The sequence below is a fragment of the Pangasianodon hypophthalmus genome, chromosome 3, assembly GCF_027358585.1.
Source record: "Pangasianodon hypophthalmus isolate fPanHyp1 chromosome 3, fPanHyp1.pri, whole genome shotgun sequence".
NCBI classification, from domain to species: Eukaryota; Metazoa; Chordata; class Actinopteri; order Siluriformes; family Pangasiidae; genus Pangasianodon; species Pangasianodon hypophthalmus.
In genome coordinates, this window is record NC_069712.1 from 17,863,052 (window position 1) to 17,876,224 (window position 13,173).

A 13,173-nucleotide genomic window follows, 5' to 3' on the forward strand; every position below is an offset into this window, starting at 1 on the left:
ACTGACTAGAAGGCCGTTGATGAATGCCCAATAATCTTTTTTGCTTCTTTATTGCACAGCTAAGGCCATGTTTCATGTTTCTATGGTGACAGACATTTTAAACAGTTTGAACAATAGGGTTCGAGTGGCTCCATAGCCTGTTTTCACAGTCTGGTTTAGGCAGCAGAAGCAACTGCAAGACTGATAAGGTAAGGGCTGGAAAGAAAAATGCCTTGTGGCTTTTTTTTTTTTTTTTTTTTTTTTTTTTAATATATATAAATATAAATATTTACATTAACCCAACTTTCAGATAGCAAAGGCTCAAGAAAGAAAGAACCAAGCATTTAAGCTAGTGATTCTTGAATAGTTTGTAGGCTTCATTTTCTCTGAGAAACATTTTATAGGATCAATGTAAAGTAAATTACAAATAGAAGTACAAACTAAAATCAGTAGTGAATGAAACATTTTTACTAATATACTCTTCACTTATGTTTGAAAGGATTTATTAATGTTCCTGAAACTATGGCATCAAGTTCTAAAACAACTGATTCCTCACACAGCAACACCCTTCAAAGACAAGTGGACTTTGAAGGAATGCTTTCTGAAGGCTTGGTAAAGATTCAACATGGACTATTAAGATCAAATGCAAGGAGTCAAAAGTTTCCTTGTGAAGACTCAAGGTATGATACTAATAGTAATTTTTCTGCTAAGTACACAAAAGAATCTTGGGCTTTTCTCAAAAACCACAGGAATATGTATGAAGGTTTGGATAAGCAGACAATGGAATTCATGCAAGATATTTTATCCAGAAGAGAACTGAGAGAAGATGATATTGGGATCTGTACCTTGGGGCTTAAGGCCCTGACAGCAATGTCACCACATGCAAATACTGATGATATAGACCTAGAAAACCTTCAGGTGGACCTTAATGCCAGAAGAAACTCCCATCCACCAAAGAGTTGCTCTGTTCATTCAGATGTAAAAACTGCAGTGTCAGTTTCTTCAAGTGAAAAGGGATACAACGTAAAAGGGACGCAGCCTGAATTTATTGGAGTTTTGAAAGAAAAGCTGCAACAAAAAGATACGGAAAATCAACAGATTATTCGATTACTCCTGCTAAAACAGCATGAACTGATAGAAATTTCAAAGCTAAGGAAAGTGGAGGCCCAGCTCATGACTGAAAGGCTGAAATGTGAAGAACAGAGGAGTTTTGAGATTACCAAGAAATTTAACCACATCTCTGAGGACATGAGAGAGCAACTTTCCATGGCCAAGAGCAAAAATGAACACTTTGTCAGGCAGCTCAGGGCAATTCTTGAGAAATATGAGCGGCTTAAAAGACGTTCTGACAGCATTAAGAAACATCTCACAGAGGAACGTACAGAGAGAAAGAGTTGTCTAAAAGCATTAAAGAAGACACAACAGATGACTGAAGAGTTATTAATGAATCAGGCTCTTCTGGAGGAACAGAGGGACGCTGCAAAACAAGAGTACTCTGAATTCAGGAAGAACATGAAGGCAATGGAGGAGCAACACAATAAACTTGTTAGGACTATACAAAGACTTGAAGATGAGAGATCATCCATGAGAGCTGATTATGAGAACCTTAAAGATCAGTTAAGTAATACTGAGCGAGAGAACCAGAAGCTCACTGGAGCACTTCAATCTAAAGAGCTAGAAAAGAAACAAGCTGAAAAAAGTGTAGAGGAATCTCAAAAGCTGGTTAAACAAATGTATGAAGAACTTGATGACTGTAAAATGCAAAGAGAAACTGCTGAGAAACAACTGGACACAATGAAAAAAGAATTAAAACTAATGCATGACAGGTATAAAGTGAAGACAGTTCAGCTACAGGAACAACACAAGTCCTGTATGGAACAGTTAGAAGCTAAGAGAACAGAGTGTGAGGCTTTAAGTGAAGTTGTCTCTAACTTGAAAAAAGACAAGCATGTGATTCAAGAGGAGCTGCAATGCCTGCAAAAAGAAAAGGCAAAGTCTGAGATTGAGAGCCAAAGGGAGGGGGAGAGAATGAGAGAGGCTGTGAGTCTGCTGGAGCATGAGAGAAAGCTGCTTCTGGATGAAATGGGAGACTTGAGAAGGGATTACTTTAATCTCAGTGATCGCATCACACAGAGACTTGAACAACTGGAACAGACAGATGTACCCATGTGCATCACAGACATATCGTCCAATCATCAAATCAGAACATCCAAGACAAATAACACTGTTGGCCAAATCACATCAAATATGGACAGTAAGTATGACAAAAAAGTAAATGATTATATTTAAATTTAGCTCTGAATCAAGATTCAAGATATTTTGTCACATACATAGTTATATAAAGTATATAACTTGCAGTGAAATGAGAAAGTGGAAAATGATGAAACATTTTTAGGTGATTTCATATTAGCAGAGCACTGAAGTGAATTACAATCGGCTTGCTTTTTTCCAGTGATAGAGCATATAAGGAGGAAACTGGAGGAACAAGAAAACATCCAGCAGAAATAACATGCTTCCAAAGCAGATGTTCCAGAGCACTACAAATTGGACAATATTTTTTTTGTCACATTCAATCTTTATATTGCATTCAGAGATTACATTTTTTTTTGAGCAATATCAATTTAGCACTGTTTTACCATTCTTGTTACTTTTGAGAATGAAGGAACAATTGTGAAACACCACCGATGAAAAGGTCTTAAGGGTGTGCAAACGTTTGCCCTCAACTGTAAATGCAGATAAACATTTGTAAACTTTTCCCATGTGTTAAAAAAAAATGCAGTGCGTCCGATTTTTATCTTAATGAGTAAACTTGAGTGGCTGACTGCTAATACAATCAATACATCCCACTTACAACAACCTCTAAATTTGGCACTCCATTTGAGTGATACACATTTTAATACGAAAATATATTTATATGTGTATACAAATAGCTACATCTACCAAAACAAGACATTTATTAAAGAAGCCAATCATCATGACATAAGTCTATGACTGACTTCTAAGCATCATATATATATATATATATATATATATATATATATATATATATATATATATATGAAGAGGGCCATGAGAAAATGAAATAAGACAAAGAAGGCCATGAAAATGAGCTGGTTTGAGCATTTCGATAACTACTGTGATCTCCTGGGATTTTCACGCACAACCGTCTCTAGAGTTTACTCAGAAAGGTGCAATAAAGAAGTGGACAGAAACTCCTTGTTGAGCGAAGTCAATGGAGAACGGCCAGACAGGTTTGAGCTGACAGAAAGTAACTCAGATAATCACTCTACTATTGTAGTGAGCAGAAAAGCATCTCAGAATGTTGAACCGTGAGGCGGATGGGCTAGGTTCGAAGAAGACATCAGGTTTTAACTTGTCAGCCAAGAACAGAAAGCTGAGACTGCAGTGGGCACAGGCTCACTAAAACTGGACAGCTGAAGACTATAAACACATAGCCTGGTCTGGTGAATCTCCATTTCTGCTGAGGCACACAGATAGTAGGGTCAGAATTTGGCACAGCATGAATCCATGGACCCAACCTGCCTTGTGTCAACAGTCCAGGCTGGTGGAGGTGGTGTAATGGTGTGGGAAATGTTTTCTTGGCACACTTTGAGCCTGTTAATACCAATCATCACTTGAGTGCCTATTTGAGTATTGTTGTTGACCTTCATAGCTACAATTTACCCATCTTCTAATGGCTATTTCCAGCATGATAATGCACCATGTCACAAAACAAAAAGTCAACTCAAACTGGTTTCATGAGTACGACAATGAGTTCAGTGTAATCTACCAGTAGATGGAACTACTCTTATTGGGAAGCATATTGGAAGCAATACTGAAAATCAAAATTAGGCACAGTGCTGTAGTATTTTTTACTCTAGAAATTTGTGGAATCATAATGAAAGAAAAACATTTTCTAACTGATAATTTCTGTCCTGTGTAATGTTTTTGTGTTTTCTCAGCAAGGCAGTTGCTCAGAATCTTGGCATGATGACTTCTTTAACCAAAAGACTTTGCTGTACAAAACTATATTTATTATATTTTGTAGACATGAAAAAATAAATCAACACAAAACATCATGGTCCATGTTAAGCAGTACTTGAAACATGTTCAAAGTGCTTTTGAATTAACAACACTTCTATGGAAATACTGAAATACACAGATGGGTAGATGACAATATTTCACAAGAACTGGCTTTACAATAGAGAATGGCAACAACCCAGAAGGATTTAAGGTGCATTAAGTACAAATTTCCACTGAAATTTTCCAAAATCTTAGCAAATTACACTGCATTCTGTGGAGATGAGTATCATGGTAGCAGTGTTTAATCTAAATCTGGGCAAAACCACCAGTCTGAGATTGCAGGCAATTGTTTGAAATCGCTATTATATATGACAGCATGTTAAAGCAGCAATGTAAAAACAGAAAAGATTAAAAAGCAGTAATAACTGTAGCAAAGTACTATACAGTTTGTATAAACAGCAGATTGAGACCACAGATTGCTTGACTTGTGCCATCTACTTGGTCGCACGTGCACTTTGTTGCTCATCGGATATTTAGGACAGACAAATCTCTGTGTTCTCTTCTTTAGTCTCAACCACCCTGAACACTCCATCCTTCTCTTGTCGAACACTCTTTTTGGCTCGATCTGAAACATTGTTCACATAATATAGTTGATTAATATAAAAATACCTAATCCTATGTGTGTCTAAATCACATAAAAATAAGTAAACAGGAGTACAGTAAACAAGATGCTTTAATGTCATAAAACTTACCCAACAGGTCACTGCGGTCAAGCAAAATCTCCAGATCTTTGTCACTGATTACCTTGCCTTTAGTGCTCTTCACTGCCCTACAACACAGAGATATTCATTAGAGACAATTATACAGTTGCCATAATGACACAGGCAGATATTTACTTCAAATAACCGTATTTGTTTTGGTAAAACTGCCACTTCGTGCTACATTTAATGACACGAAGAATTAATTATGAAGGTGTTTCACATCAACAGGCTCACTAGTGGCTAGTGTATTCCAATCAAGACAGTACTTCAAAGGATATATTTATTTTTACAGCCAATATTCAGTGTAGATATTGGGTAGGTTTTTATAAGAGACAATATTCATTATTTTGGGTATAAAAAAAATATTGGCCCTCTGCTCTCATGTGACAGTTAATATTCAAATATAAAGAAACTGAACGCAAACAGCAAACATTCAGATGTTTAATGTATGAGCCCGAACGCAGTACCTGTCATAATCACTGGACTTCAGAAGGTCGATCAGTTCATTCATATCCACACAGCTTCTGGACTGCTTTAGATCAGCTTTTCCCCCTTTAAACTTCTCTGGGGGAAAAAAAAAAAATACAAAACATGACAAAACCTCAAACAGTGCCATCCTAAAATAAGACTGATACTGGAATCTTCAGCATCAACCCAAACAACCTTATCACCTTATTCAACTGACTTAATTTTACTGCTTATACGGGAAAAAGTTGGAGCTGCTGCTGTCCATCAGTAGGAGAAAATGCATTGAGGTAAAAAGGAGGCCTTAAAATAACCATTTAAAGATCTTTTTGGCAAGTACGTAGGGCATTTTGCTTGTATCTGCTTGGTTGAACATTCTCATGGATATATTATCAAGGACACTATGTGCTGTGCTGTGAATATGGGAAGCTGTGAATCTTAAATGAAACCAACTAATTATTCCAGTGTGCAAATGCTAGCAGTCTGAGACACAATATCACATAAATCATAAAAGTTGCTAATAAACATGGCGATGTACAGGGTGTCCCAGAATTTTCCATACATAGGGGAAATTAACACTATTTGGCAAAATATCTTTAAAAATTTTTCATACTTGGTTTATATTACATATTTTTTTCAGATAGCCTTTAAGAATGCCTTTGACAAAAGAAGAACGTATTGAAATCATTCTTATGGCTGGATCGGGAAACTGTCGCAAGGTTGCGATGAGCATGCAGTCATGTGGAGGATGTTTTGTAAATAAAGTTACTTTTGCTAAAAAGTGTTATTTTTCCCCATGTATGGAGACATTTGAGACACCCTGTATTTTGGTGATAAGAAGAATGGCTGAAATGCCAAATTATTGCCAATTTCTTGCCCCAGCCAACTTCAACAAATCTTTTCAACTGTTCTTCCATTACAGTAGTCTCAAGTATCAGGTTTATTTTAGACACTTTCTAGCACCACCTCCTGGACAAACATGTCCTGTTAACAAGATCCTTTAAAAAACACACACACAATTTGTGCTGTCTTGTGTTAAATAACTTACTTTTATGAATCACCATCTTCTCTAGTTTCCTCTTAGCAGATGCCCTTTCCAGGATCTTCTCATCAATAGTGTTTAGAGTGATGAGACGGTACACCACCACAGGCTTGGTTTGTCCAATACGGTGACACCGATCCTGAGCCTGCAAGTCCGCCTGAGGGTTCTTCAGTTAAAATGAAAATATTTAAACATTTTAAAAGTCTTACACTGACATTTCACTGTCATTTTACATATGTACAAAACACACATGTGGATTGTGGCAAAACATACCCAGTCACTGTCAAATATGATGACTGTATCTGCAGCTGTAAGATTGATCCCAAGGCCACCAGCTCGTGTGCTCAGGAGGAAGAGGAAGACCTCAGGATCTGTGGAGAACTTCTTCATCTGCACAGAGTAGATAACACCTGTATCCATGTGGCTAATGTTGCAAGAGTAGTGCGTATAGTAGCAAATAAGTGAATCAAATGCATCCTGCATACATTCTCTTCTCGGTCAGCATATCTCATGGTCCCGTCTAGTCGGCTGTGCTTGTATCCCCGGAGGTAGCAGTAGTCCATCAGGATGTCCAATATAGAGGTCATCTGGCTGAAAATTAGGATCTGCGCAAACCATCAGGAGCATGTAAAGATTGAACAAATGAGGTACTAAAAGAGACAAATGGTTTAGAAAAGACTGTACTTCACCTTATGTCCTCTTTTTTTCAGTTCGGGGAGCATTCGGTCAAGAATTAAGAACTTCCCTGATGTCTCCACCAGCTGTTCATCAATCTGTATGAGAAAAACAGGGTTGCATAAATTAAGACTACTTATGCTCCCCTTGCCAATCAGACATGATAGGTTTACTCATATAGGAGTTATCAATTTTAAAATTTGAATTACTTTAAACTCTTGAGTTCCAGGGACAAGAGGATATTCGATCAGATAAGGATGATTGCAGCATCGCTTCAAGAGCATCAATATGTTCTGTAGCTTCAGGTTGACCTGGGCATCAGCAGGCATCTGAACATCTACCAGAGGAGCAAAACTGAAAAACAAAACAAGAAAATCTATGCAGCCCTCTAATCTTTGGATCTGAATTTATTTTTCTTAAAAAAGAAAAGAAATTTCTATAAATAAATAAATAAATTCCAAGACACTGACTCCAGCTGACTTTCCATCTCCTTCTGAACTTTTTCGATGTATTTTTCTAGGTCATATGGAGAGTTATTAGTTTCAGAATAGTCCACCACCTTCCGAGACTTGCGTTTAGGGCGCCCAGTGGACGACCGCTGTACTGGTGCAGTCTCCCCCTTGGTTTCAACATAGGTTAAACGATCAGATGATTAAAAATGAAATAAGGCATGAACTAAGTACAAGCATAAAAAAACTGATTTATATACATTTACTGTATCTGAAGTAGTGTGTCAAATTCAACACAAATTAAAAAACACTCCTTACTTTTTCCTGACCCAGCACCTTTGCAATGGTTTTGTCAACAATAGCCCTGTAAAAGACATCCTGCTTGGCTGTCATTGGAGCATATACCACAATCTCTTTCTTTGGCGGAACCTCCAAAGTCACATCTGACTTCAGTCGTCTCAGTAGAAAGGGTGTGAGAATCTGTGCAACATAAGATAATCAATGCAAAGATAACACAAATTACACAGGGTTTATAGAGCAATGTCTATGGGTATTACATCAAATGAGGAACTTTTGAAAAAGAAAAGTTCAAGTTTCTGATTTGTTCTTACCTGGTGAAGCATATTCAGTATGTTTTGTTCTCGTTCATTAACTACAAGTGTCTCAACATCTGAGGTGATGGTGCTGATGTCAAACCATGACTCAAAACTGAAGAATTTCACAAAACATAAAAAAACTATTACTACAAAACTGATCCAAACAGACTGCAAGAAATTCATAATACTCCTCTACATTTATGAATACCTCTTTAAGTCATCAAAGACGTCAGGGAGAAGGAAGTTAAGCAGAGACCACAGCTCAGAAAGATTATTCTGCAAAGGAGTTCCTGTCAGCAGCAGTTTGTTGTCAGTTGGAAGCATTTTCAGCTCTTGCACTAAACGACAGTTCAAGTTCTTTATCCTGTGACCCTCATCCACAATCAGGTATTTCCAGTGGAAACGCTAGAGAGAGAATTGGAAGAGACCAAAACAGTTGCTCAATCTTTTAATATCATTAACAGAATAAACTGCACTACAGGGGCCTCAATTGCCCAGTCCTAATTACTGTACATCATAGCACTGGTGTGCAGGAATCAGTTCTAACCTGAAGATACTTCCTGTCAATCATGGCAATTTCAAATGAAGTCACAACAACAGGGCACATATGCAGGGAACCCTGAGGCTTGCGGATTGTCTTGACGAGGTCCATTCTCTCTTTCTGTGAGCCATGGTAGAGCATTATAGACACCTAACAAAAAGAGACAAAGGAACAAAGTCTTGTAATGAATAAACATTGCACTATATTTACAGGAAACAAGGTGTAAACTGCAGAATGTAACCAAAATTTAAAATGTAGCACTGTTTTAATGTTTTTCTCCACTATGTTCTTGTGCTTAAAACCACAGCTGGGTTAGAGTCACAAGTTTGTCCCAAGAATTATTAGACAACATTTATTAAATTCTATGCTAATTTCACTACCACCAGTATTGTGACAAAGTTACTGTTGTAAAGCTAGCACTGGGCCAGAGACTTGGAGTATAACCCTAAACTCTACAGCTGTCTTGACCTCAGGCATTACAATGTAGCTGTACTGTGCTCTGTATTTTCCCCATCATTGTGTCTTATATGCAACTAGCTAATTTTAGCCAGCCAGCTCACCAAAAGTTTTAGGTTGGCCTTAGTCACTGGATCTAGATTAGGAGTTGATTACAGTGCCTAGTCAATTTTGGGGTATGCTTTGTTCTTCACTGTTTTTAAATAGCTAGCCAAAACTGGACAGCAATTTCCCTATTCATGCTTAGCTGGATGGCATTAAGCACACTGACCCCATGGATCATGCTGTAGCTGTGCTAGTAGGTTTTACTGCATTAACAGTTAGTATCATTTAGTGTTGTGTTCAAAACGCAAGTACAGTCCCAAGTTAAACCCCATTTCAGTAGCCTCACCTCTGGAGTGAAGCGCCTGAACTCACTAATCCAGTTGGGCAGAGTGGACAGAGGAGCTACAACCAAGAATGGTCCCAGGACTTTCTTCTCAATCATCATTGCAATATGAGCAATGCACTGTATGGTCTTTCCCAGTCCCATCTCATCAGCCAGGATACCATTTATTCCATTTTCCCACAGCATCTACACAACAAATAAAACAAGAATATGTGTGGGTAATTGTCCTCAAATACATTCACCATTTCAATTTCTCATGGCCTGAGCAGAATGTTGTATTTGAACTAGGAATGTGCTTTCTGCCTAATTTTAATATTTGAATACCTGTTAGAGTTAATGAATGGATTATTTGGTTAACTACTATGAGAAGAAGGAAGGAAAAAGGGTCTTTAATGTGAGGTAAACAAGTATAACTTTTCATTGCAATTAAACTTTCTATCTGCTGATGGCAGCGCACTTCCTTGAGTTTGACAGATGAAATATAGAGAAATAATAAACAGAAATATTAAATGCAAAGCAAAAACGTTCACTGAATGTAAGCTCAATATTTCAGCCTGTAGTTCCACTACAGCAGTGCCCGCTCTGACATAGGTTAAAATTCATGAAAGTGAATTTGTGAAGGATAACCTTCAGTGCTGATGCATGTTTATAATAACCTGACTGGCAGTACAGATATCTGCATGTTATATTTACTAAGACATGCAAGAGCAGCGCCAAATGTAAAATTAACGTGCCGTGCATGCAGTGTCATTTCTGCCGTAAAAACCAAGGTAGCTAATTTGTGTCTACTGTAGTTTAGTCCTTTAAATGACGTTGCACAGAACGTTGTTGGAAATGTATTCTCTCTTATGTCCTGCAAGCTTCATATCGGACTGCCCTCTTGAACTGCGTTACTTGTATTACAATTGCCATTTTGTTTTGATAATTACTCTGTATCCTGTTGTTTACTTACCCTCAGCCATTCAATGCCCTCCACCTGGTACCACCTCATCACACCACCAGTGAAGAGTTTGGGTTGCTGCAAAGGCACAGGCTGCCCGTTCACTTTCCTTTCTGGGTCCAGCATTTCCTTGGCATTTTCCCGCACAACCTCAGACATTCGCCCTTTTATATCTGAATTAGAGTCACTTAGTTTTTCTATATCCTCCGCCTCAAGTTTCTTCTTGCTTTGAGCCTCCTTCAGAATACAGAGTAGGAACATTCAAAATAAAAATCCTGAGGTAAACAGATTTCAAATGTCAAATTATCTTAAAAAGAAATTCTTAAAAATACTCTAGGTTCGAGTAAATCTTCTCATAAAAAAGCTGTTTCAAATTACCTCGTCCACTTTCTGTTTTTTGGCTTTTGACAAAATTTCCTATAAAAGATAACATTTCAGTCAATGGTCACACCACGACTTTTTTATAAGAGAACATACAGAATAAGTCACAAAAATGTGCTTACCTCTTTGGATATAACATCAGCAATTTTATAATCTTCCTCCCTTTCTCTCTTCTTCCTCTCAACTTAGGACATGAAGAGATTAAACATTAAAACTCCACCTTGTTAGATTTCCATTTTATCTACTTAAAGTGTACAAGCTATTGTACATGTCCTAAAGTGCAAGTCTTTGTGCAAATATATTAAATTTATAGTTGAAATAAAGTAATCCATATATTTACACGAGTCATTATATTCAATTAATATATAACAATACCTTTTTCTGTCTTCTTGCCATTGCCCTGTGGAATTGTGGGATAATTTGTATTAGTTGGGTATCCATACTACTTGCGTTTACAAATACCAGTGAACAATGATATTTAAAACGCTGAAGCAGGACAATATAATAGTATTATATCTATACTTTACTTTGCCATTTCCACAGCAATGATTTTAGCACCCACGTACCTTCTGCTTCTGCGCTGTTGCTTTCTTTTCCAGTCTCTCCTTCTTTAGTTTTTCCTGTCAATAAAAATTGGTATAAATATTTTAATATTAATATTCTCAAATTTTAAAAAAAGAAGACTTGAAGTTCTGAACATTTATCACTTGCCAAATAATAATAATAATAATAATAATAATAATGTATTAAATGCATAGAGCTGGACAAAACTTCCAATTTGAAAAAACTCTTTGGATAATTTTAACTTTGAATAATTAAAGCTGTCCTTTACCTTTACACACTGCATACCTGCATTCTTATACACCTATGCTCATGTTTCTTAGGATTAACTTTAATCCTTGAGGACAAACCAGGAAACAAAGTATTTTATTTCTTGGCATTCTCCCCTGAAGGCAACATGAAAACCCACCTCTTGCTGCTGCTGCTCCATTTTAGTAAGCAGAAATTTGGAGTATATGTTGCTTTTCTCCAGAAGGTGCTGCAGCCTCTTAAAACGCATTTCTTGAGTGTCTTTCTCCCATGACTGTCTCACCTGCAAACCACACACATGCACAGAGACCAAATAAGGAGAGATCCAAAGCAATACTCAATGTATTCAAATATAATTACACCTTTACAAGTTAATGTTTAATAAAGCAAAGCCTGACAGTTAAGTATTACTTAGTAATTAAAAGACACAACTAATAATTAGATGTACAATGAAGTACACCTTCAGTTGGTACCTTTTCCATCGTCTCTCTCTCCTTTCTTTCTCCTTCTTCCTTTAAATTCCTTTCCATCTCTGCCATTTCCTTGGTTATAACCACCTCCTCAAGTTGACCTGGTACTGTAAGTGCAGACATGCATTAACCCAAATCTGCTTACCGCGTTTAAACAGAGCCTGGCTCTACACACTTTATGGGCTGATATCAGTGCCGTAGTAATAATCATCCCTCAAGGCCTGAACAAGCTAAAATTCAGTCTCATACCTGCAGAAGAAACCTCCATTGCAGCTCCCTCTGGCTCCTCACATTCATTGTGTTTGGGACAAAGGGGAGACACACTACGTGTCTCTTCTTTAACGCTCCTAATAGCAAATAAACAACACTTAAAGACTTTTTTCTGCTTACCTACAACCTTCAGTAAACGTTAAACGTCGAATATTGTCGGAGAAAAAAGGTAGTGTTGTAATGAATGAAGTGTGTAGTAGCTAAAAGCTAGCTCAGTCATACTTACACACTCATTTCAGCTGCTGTGACCGGCTCTGTTCGTGTCAGCTGCCTCAATGCTCAAACACACAGCTCTTTAGTTTTGCTTGTTTTCTTTTTCTCAAAATTGCACAAACTTTTATAACCTTCTGCAAAAAGAAACTTTTGTCGCTAGGTTATTGTTAACCGTAAGTTAATCCAAGTTAACAAGCAATAAAAAGTGTAATGCACTCCCAATTATAAAATAAATCCTAAACTGAATAAATTTTTTTGCTCGTTGAAGATACAGACCAAGTTAGCTAGCTAACTCCGACAGCACATAGCCCGACCCGCACAGTGAGACAGCGTGCAGCTGTGTAACCCGAGACACTGGGGACCGAGCACTTTCGCGCCAATGTGGACGCAACCAATGTAACCTTCACGTGGGGTGGATCTGGAGTAGGTTTTTGATAAGAATTGCTCTTTCCATATACACATATTCCAGTAACATGCTTTGAAGTATAAACCTTGCTTTGTATTACTATTTTAATGAAGAAGACACAATATGGTCTGAAAAGGATTGTATTCAATATCTTGTCTTTTACAGAGGTCCCCCTGTCTTTGATATGTGTGCGCCTTGCTTACTTGACATTTCCCGCGAAAGATTTTGGCGAGAGTACAGAAGGTAGTAGTTTTTTTTTTTTTACCGCTTCAACAGCAAGTAATACCAAGACTAATGTCGCGATACCG

The 13,173-nt window shown here is 37.5% G+C and overlaps 2 protein-coding genes across 3 annotated transcripts; one reads left to right on the forward strand and one right to left on the reverse strand.

The window, feature by feature from the left end:
* Positions 1-7: 7 nt before the first annotated feature.
* On the forward strand, positions 8-2,767 carry si:ch211-250c4.5 (coiled-coil domain-containing protein 110). 2 transcript variants are annotated; one of them, XM_026943673.3, is made up of 3 exons: positions 8-188; positions 479-2,233; positions 2,432-2,767. In XM_026943673.3, exons 2-3 carry the CDS (start codon positions 502-504, stop codon positions 2,485-2,487), a joined length of 1,788 nt encoding a protein of 595 aa, XP_026799474.3. In that variant the 5' UTR covers positions 8-188; positions 479-501; the 3' UTR covers positions 2,488-2,767. The 2 variants fall into 2 exon arrangements, with proteins under 2 accessions (XP_026799474.3, XP_053088809.1); XM_053232834.1 differs by having other exon boundaries at positions 540-2,233.
* Positions 2,768-3,991: 1,224 nt separating this feature from the next.
* On the reverse strand, positions 3,992-12,810 carry hells (helicase, lymphoid specific). The gene is made up of 23 exons (XM_026932098.3): positions 12,473-12,810; positions 12,226-12,323; positions 11,980-12,083; positions 11,667-11,789; positions 11,263-11,316; positions 11,072-11,096; positions 10,819-10,880; positions 10,694-10,732; positions 10,328-10,552; positions 9,379-9,561; positions 8,538-8,681; positions 8,199-8,395; positions 8,006-8,102; positions 7,713-7,874; positions 7,416-7,564; positions 7,155-7,299; positions 6,960-7,043; positions 6,756-6,875; positions 6,544-6,660; positions 6,277-6,436; positions 5,231-5,327; positions 4,755-4,831; positions 3,992-4,627 (listed from the first exon to the last, which is right to left on the reverse strand). The coding sequence occupies exons 1-23, from the start codon at positions 12,478-12,480 to the stop codon at positions 4,536-4,538; spliced, it is 2,562 nt and encodes an 853-aa protein (XP_026787899.1). The 5' UTR covers positions 12,481-12,810; the 3' UTR covers positions 3,992-4,535.
* Between the last annotated feature and the right edge of the window lie 363 nt (positions 12,811-13,173).

Bases quoted from the DNA above. Each gene is read 5' to 3' on its own strand.
- hells (XM_026932098.3), bottom strand. The intron at 8,103-8,198 runs GTATTCATAAAT...GAAATTCTTCAG, and splicing joins GTCTTTGATGACTTAAAGAG to TTTTGAGTCATGGTTTGACA. The intron at 5,328-6,276 runs GTAAGTTATTTA...TTTTTCCCCCAG, and splicing joins GAAGATGGTGATTCATAAAA to AGAAGTTTAAAGGGGGAAAA.
- si:ch211-250c4.5 (XM_026943673.3), top strand. From the start codon at position 502: ATGGCATCAAGTTCTAAAACAACTGATTCCTCACACAGCAACACCCTT. The intron at 2,234-2,431 runs GTAAGTATGACA...GCTTTTTTCCAG, and splicing joins AATCACATCAAATATGGACA to TGATAGAGCATATAAGGAGG.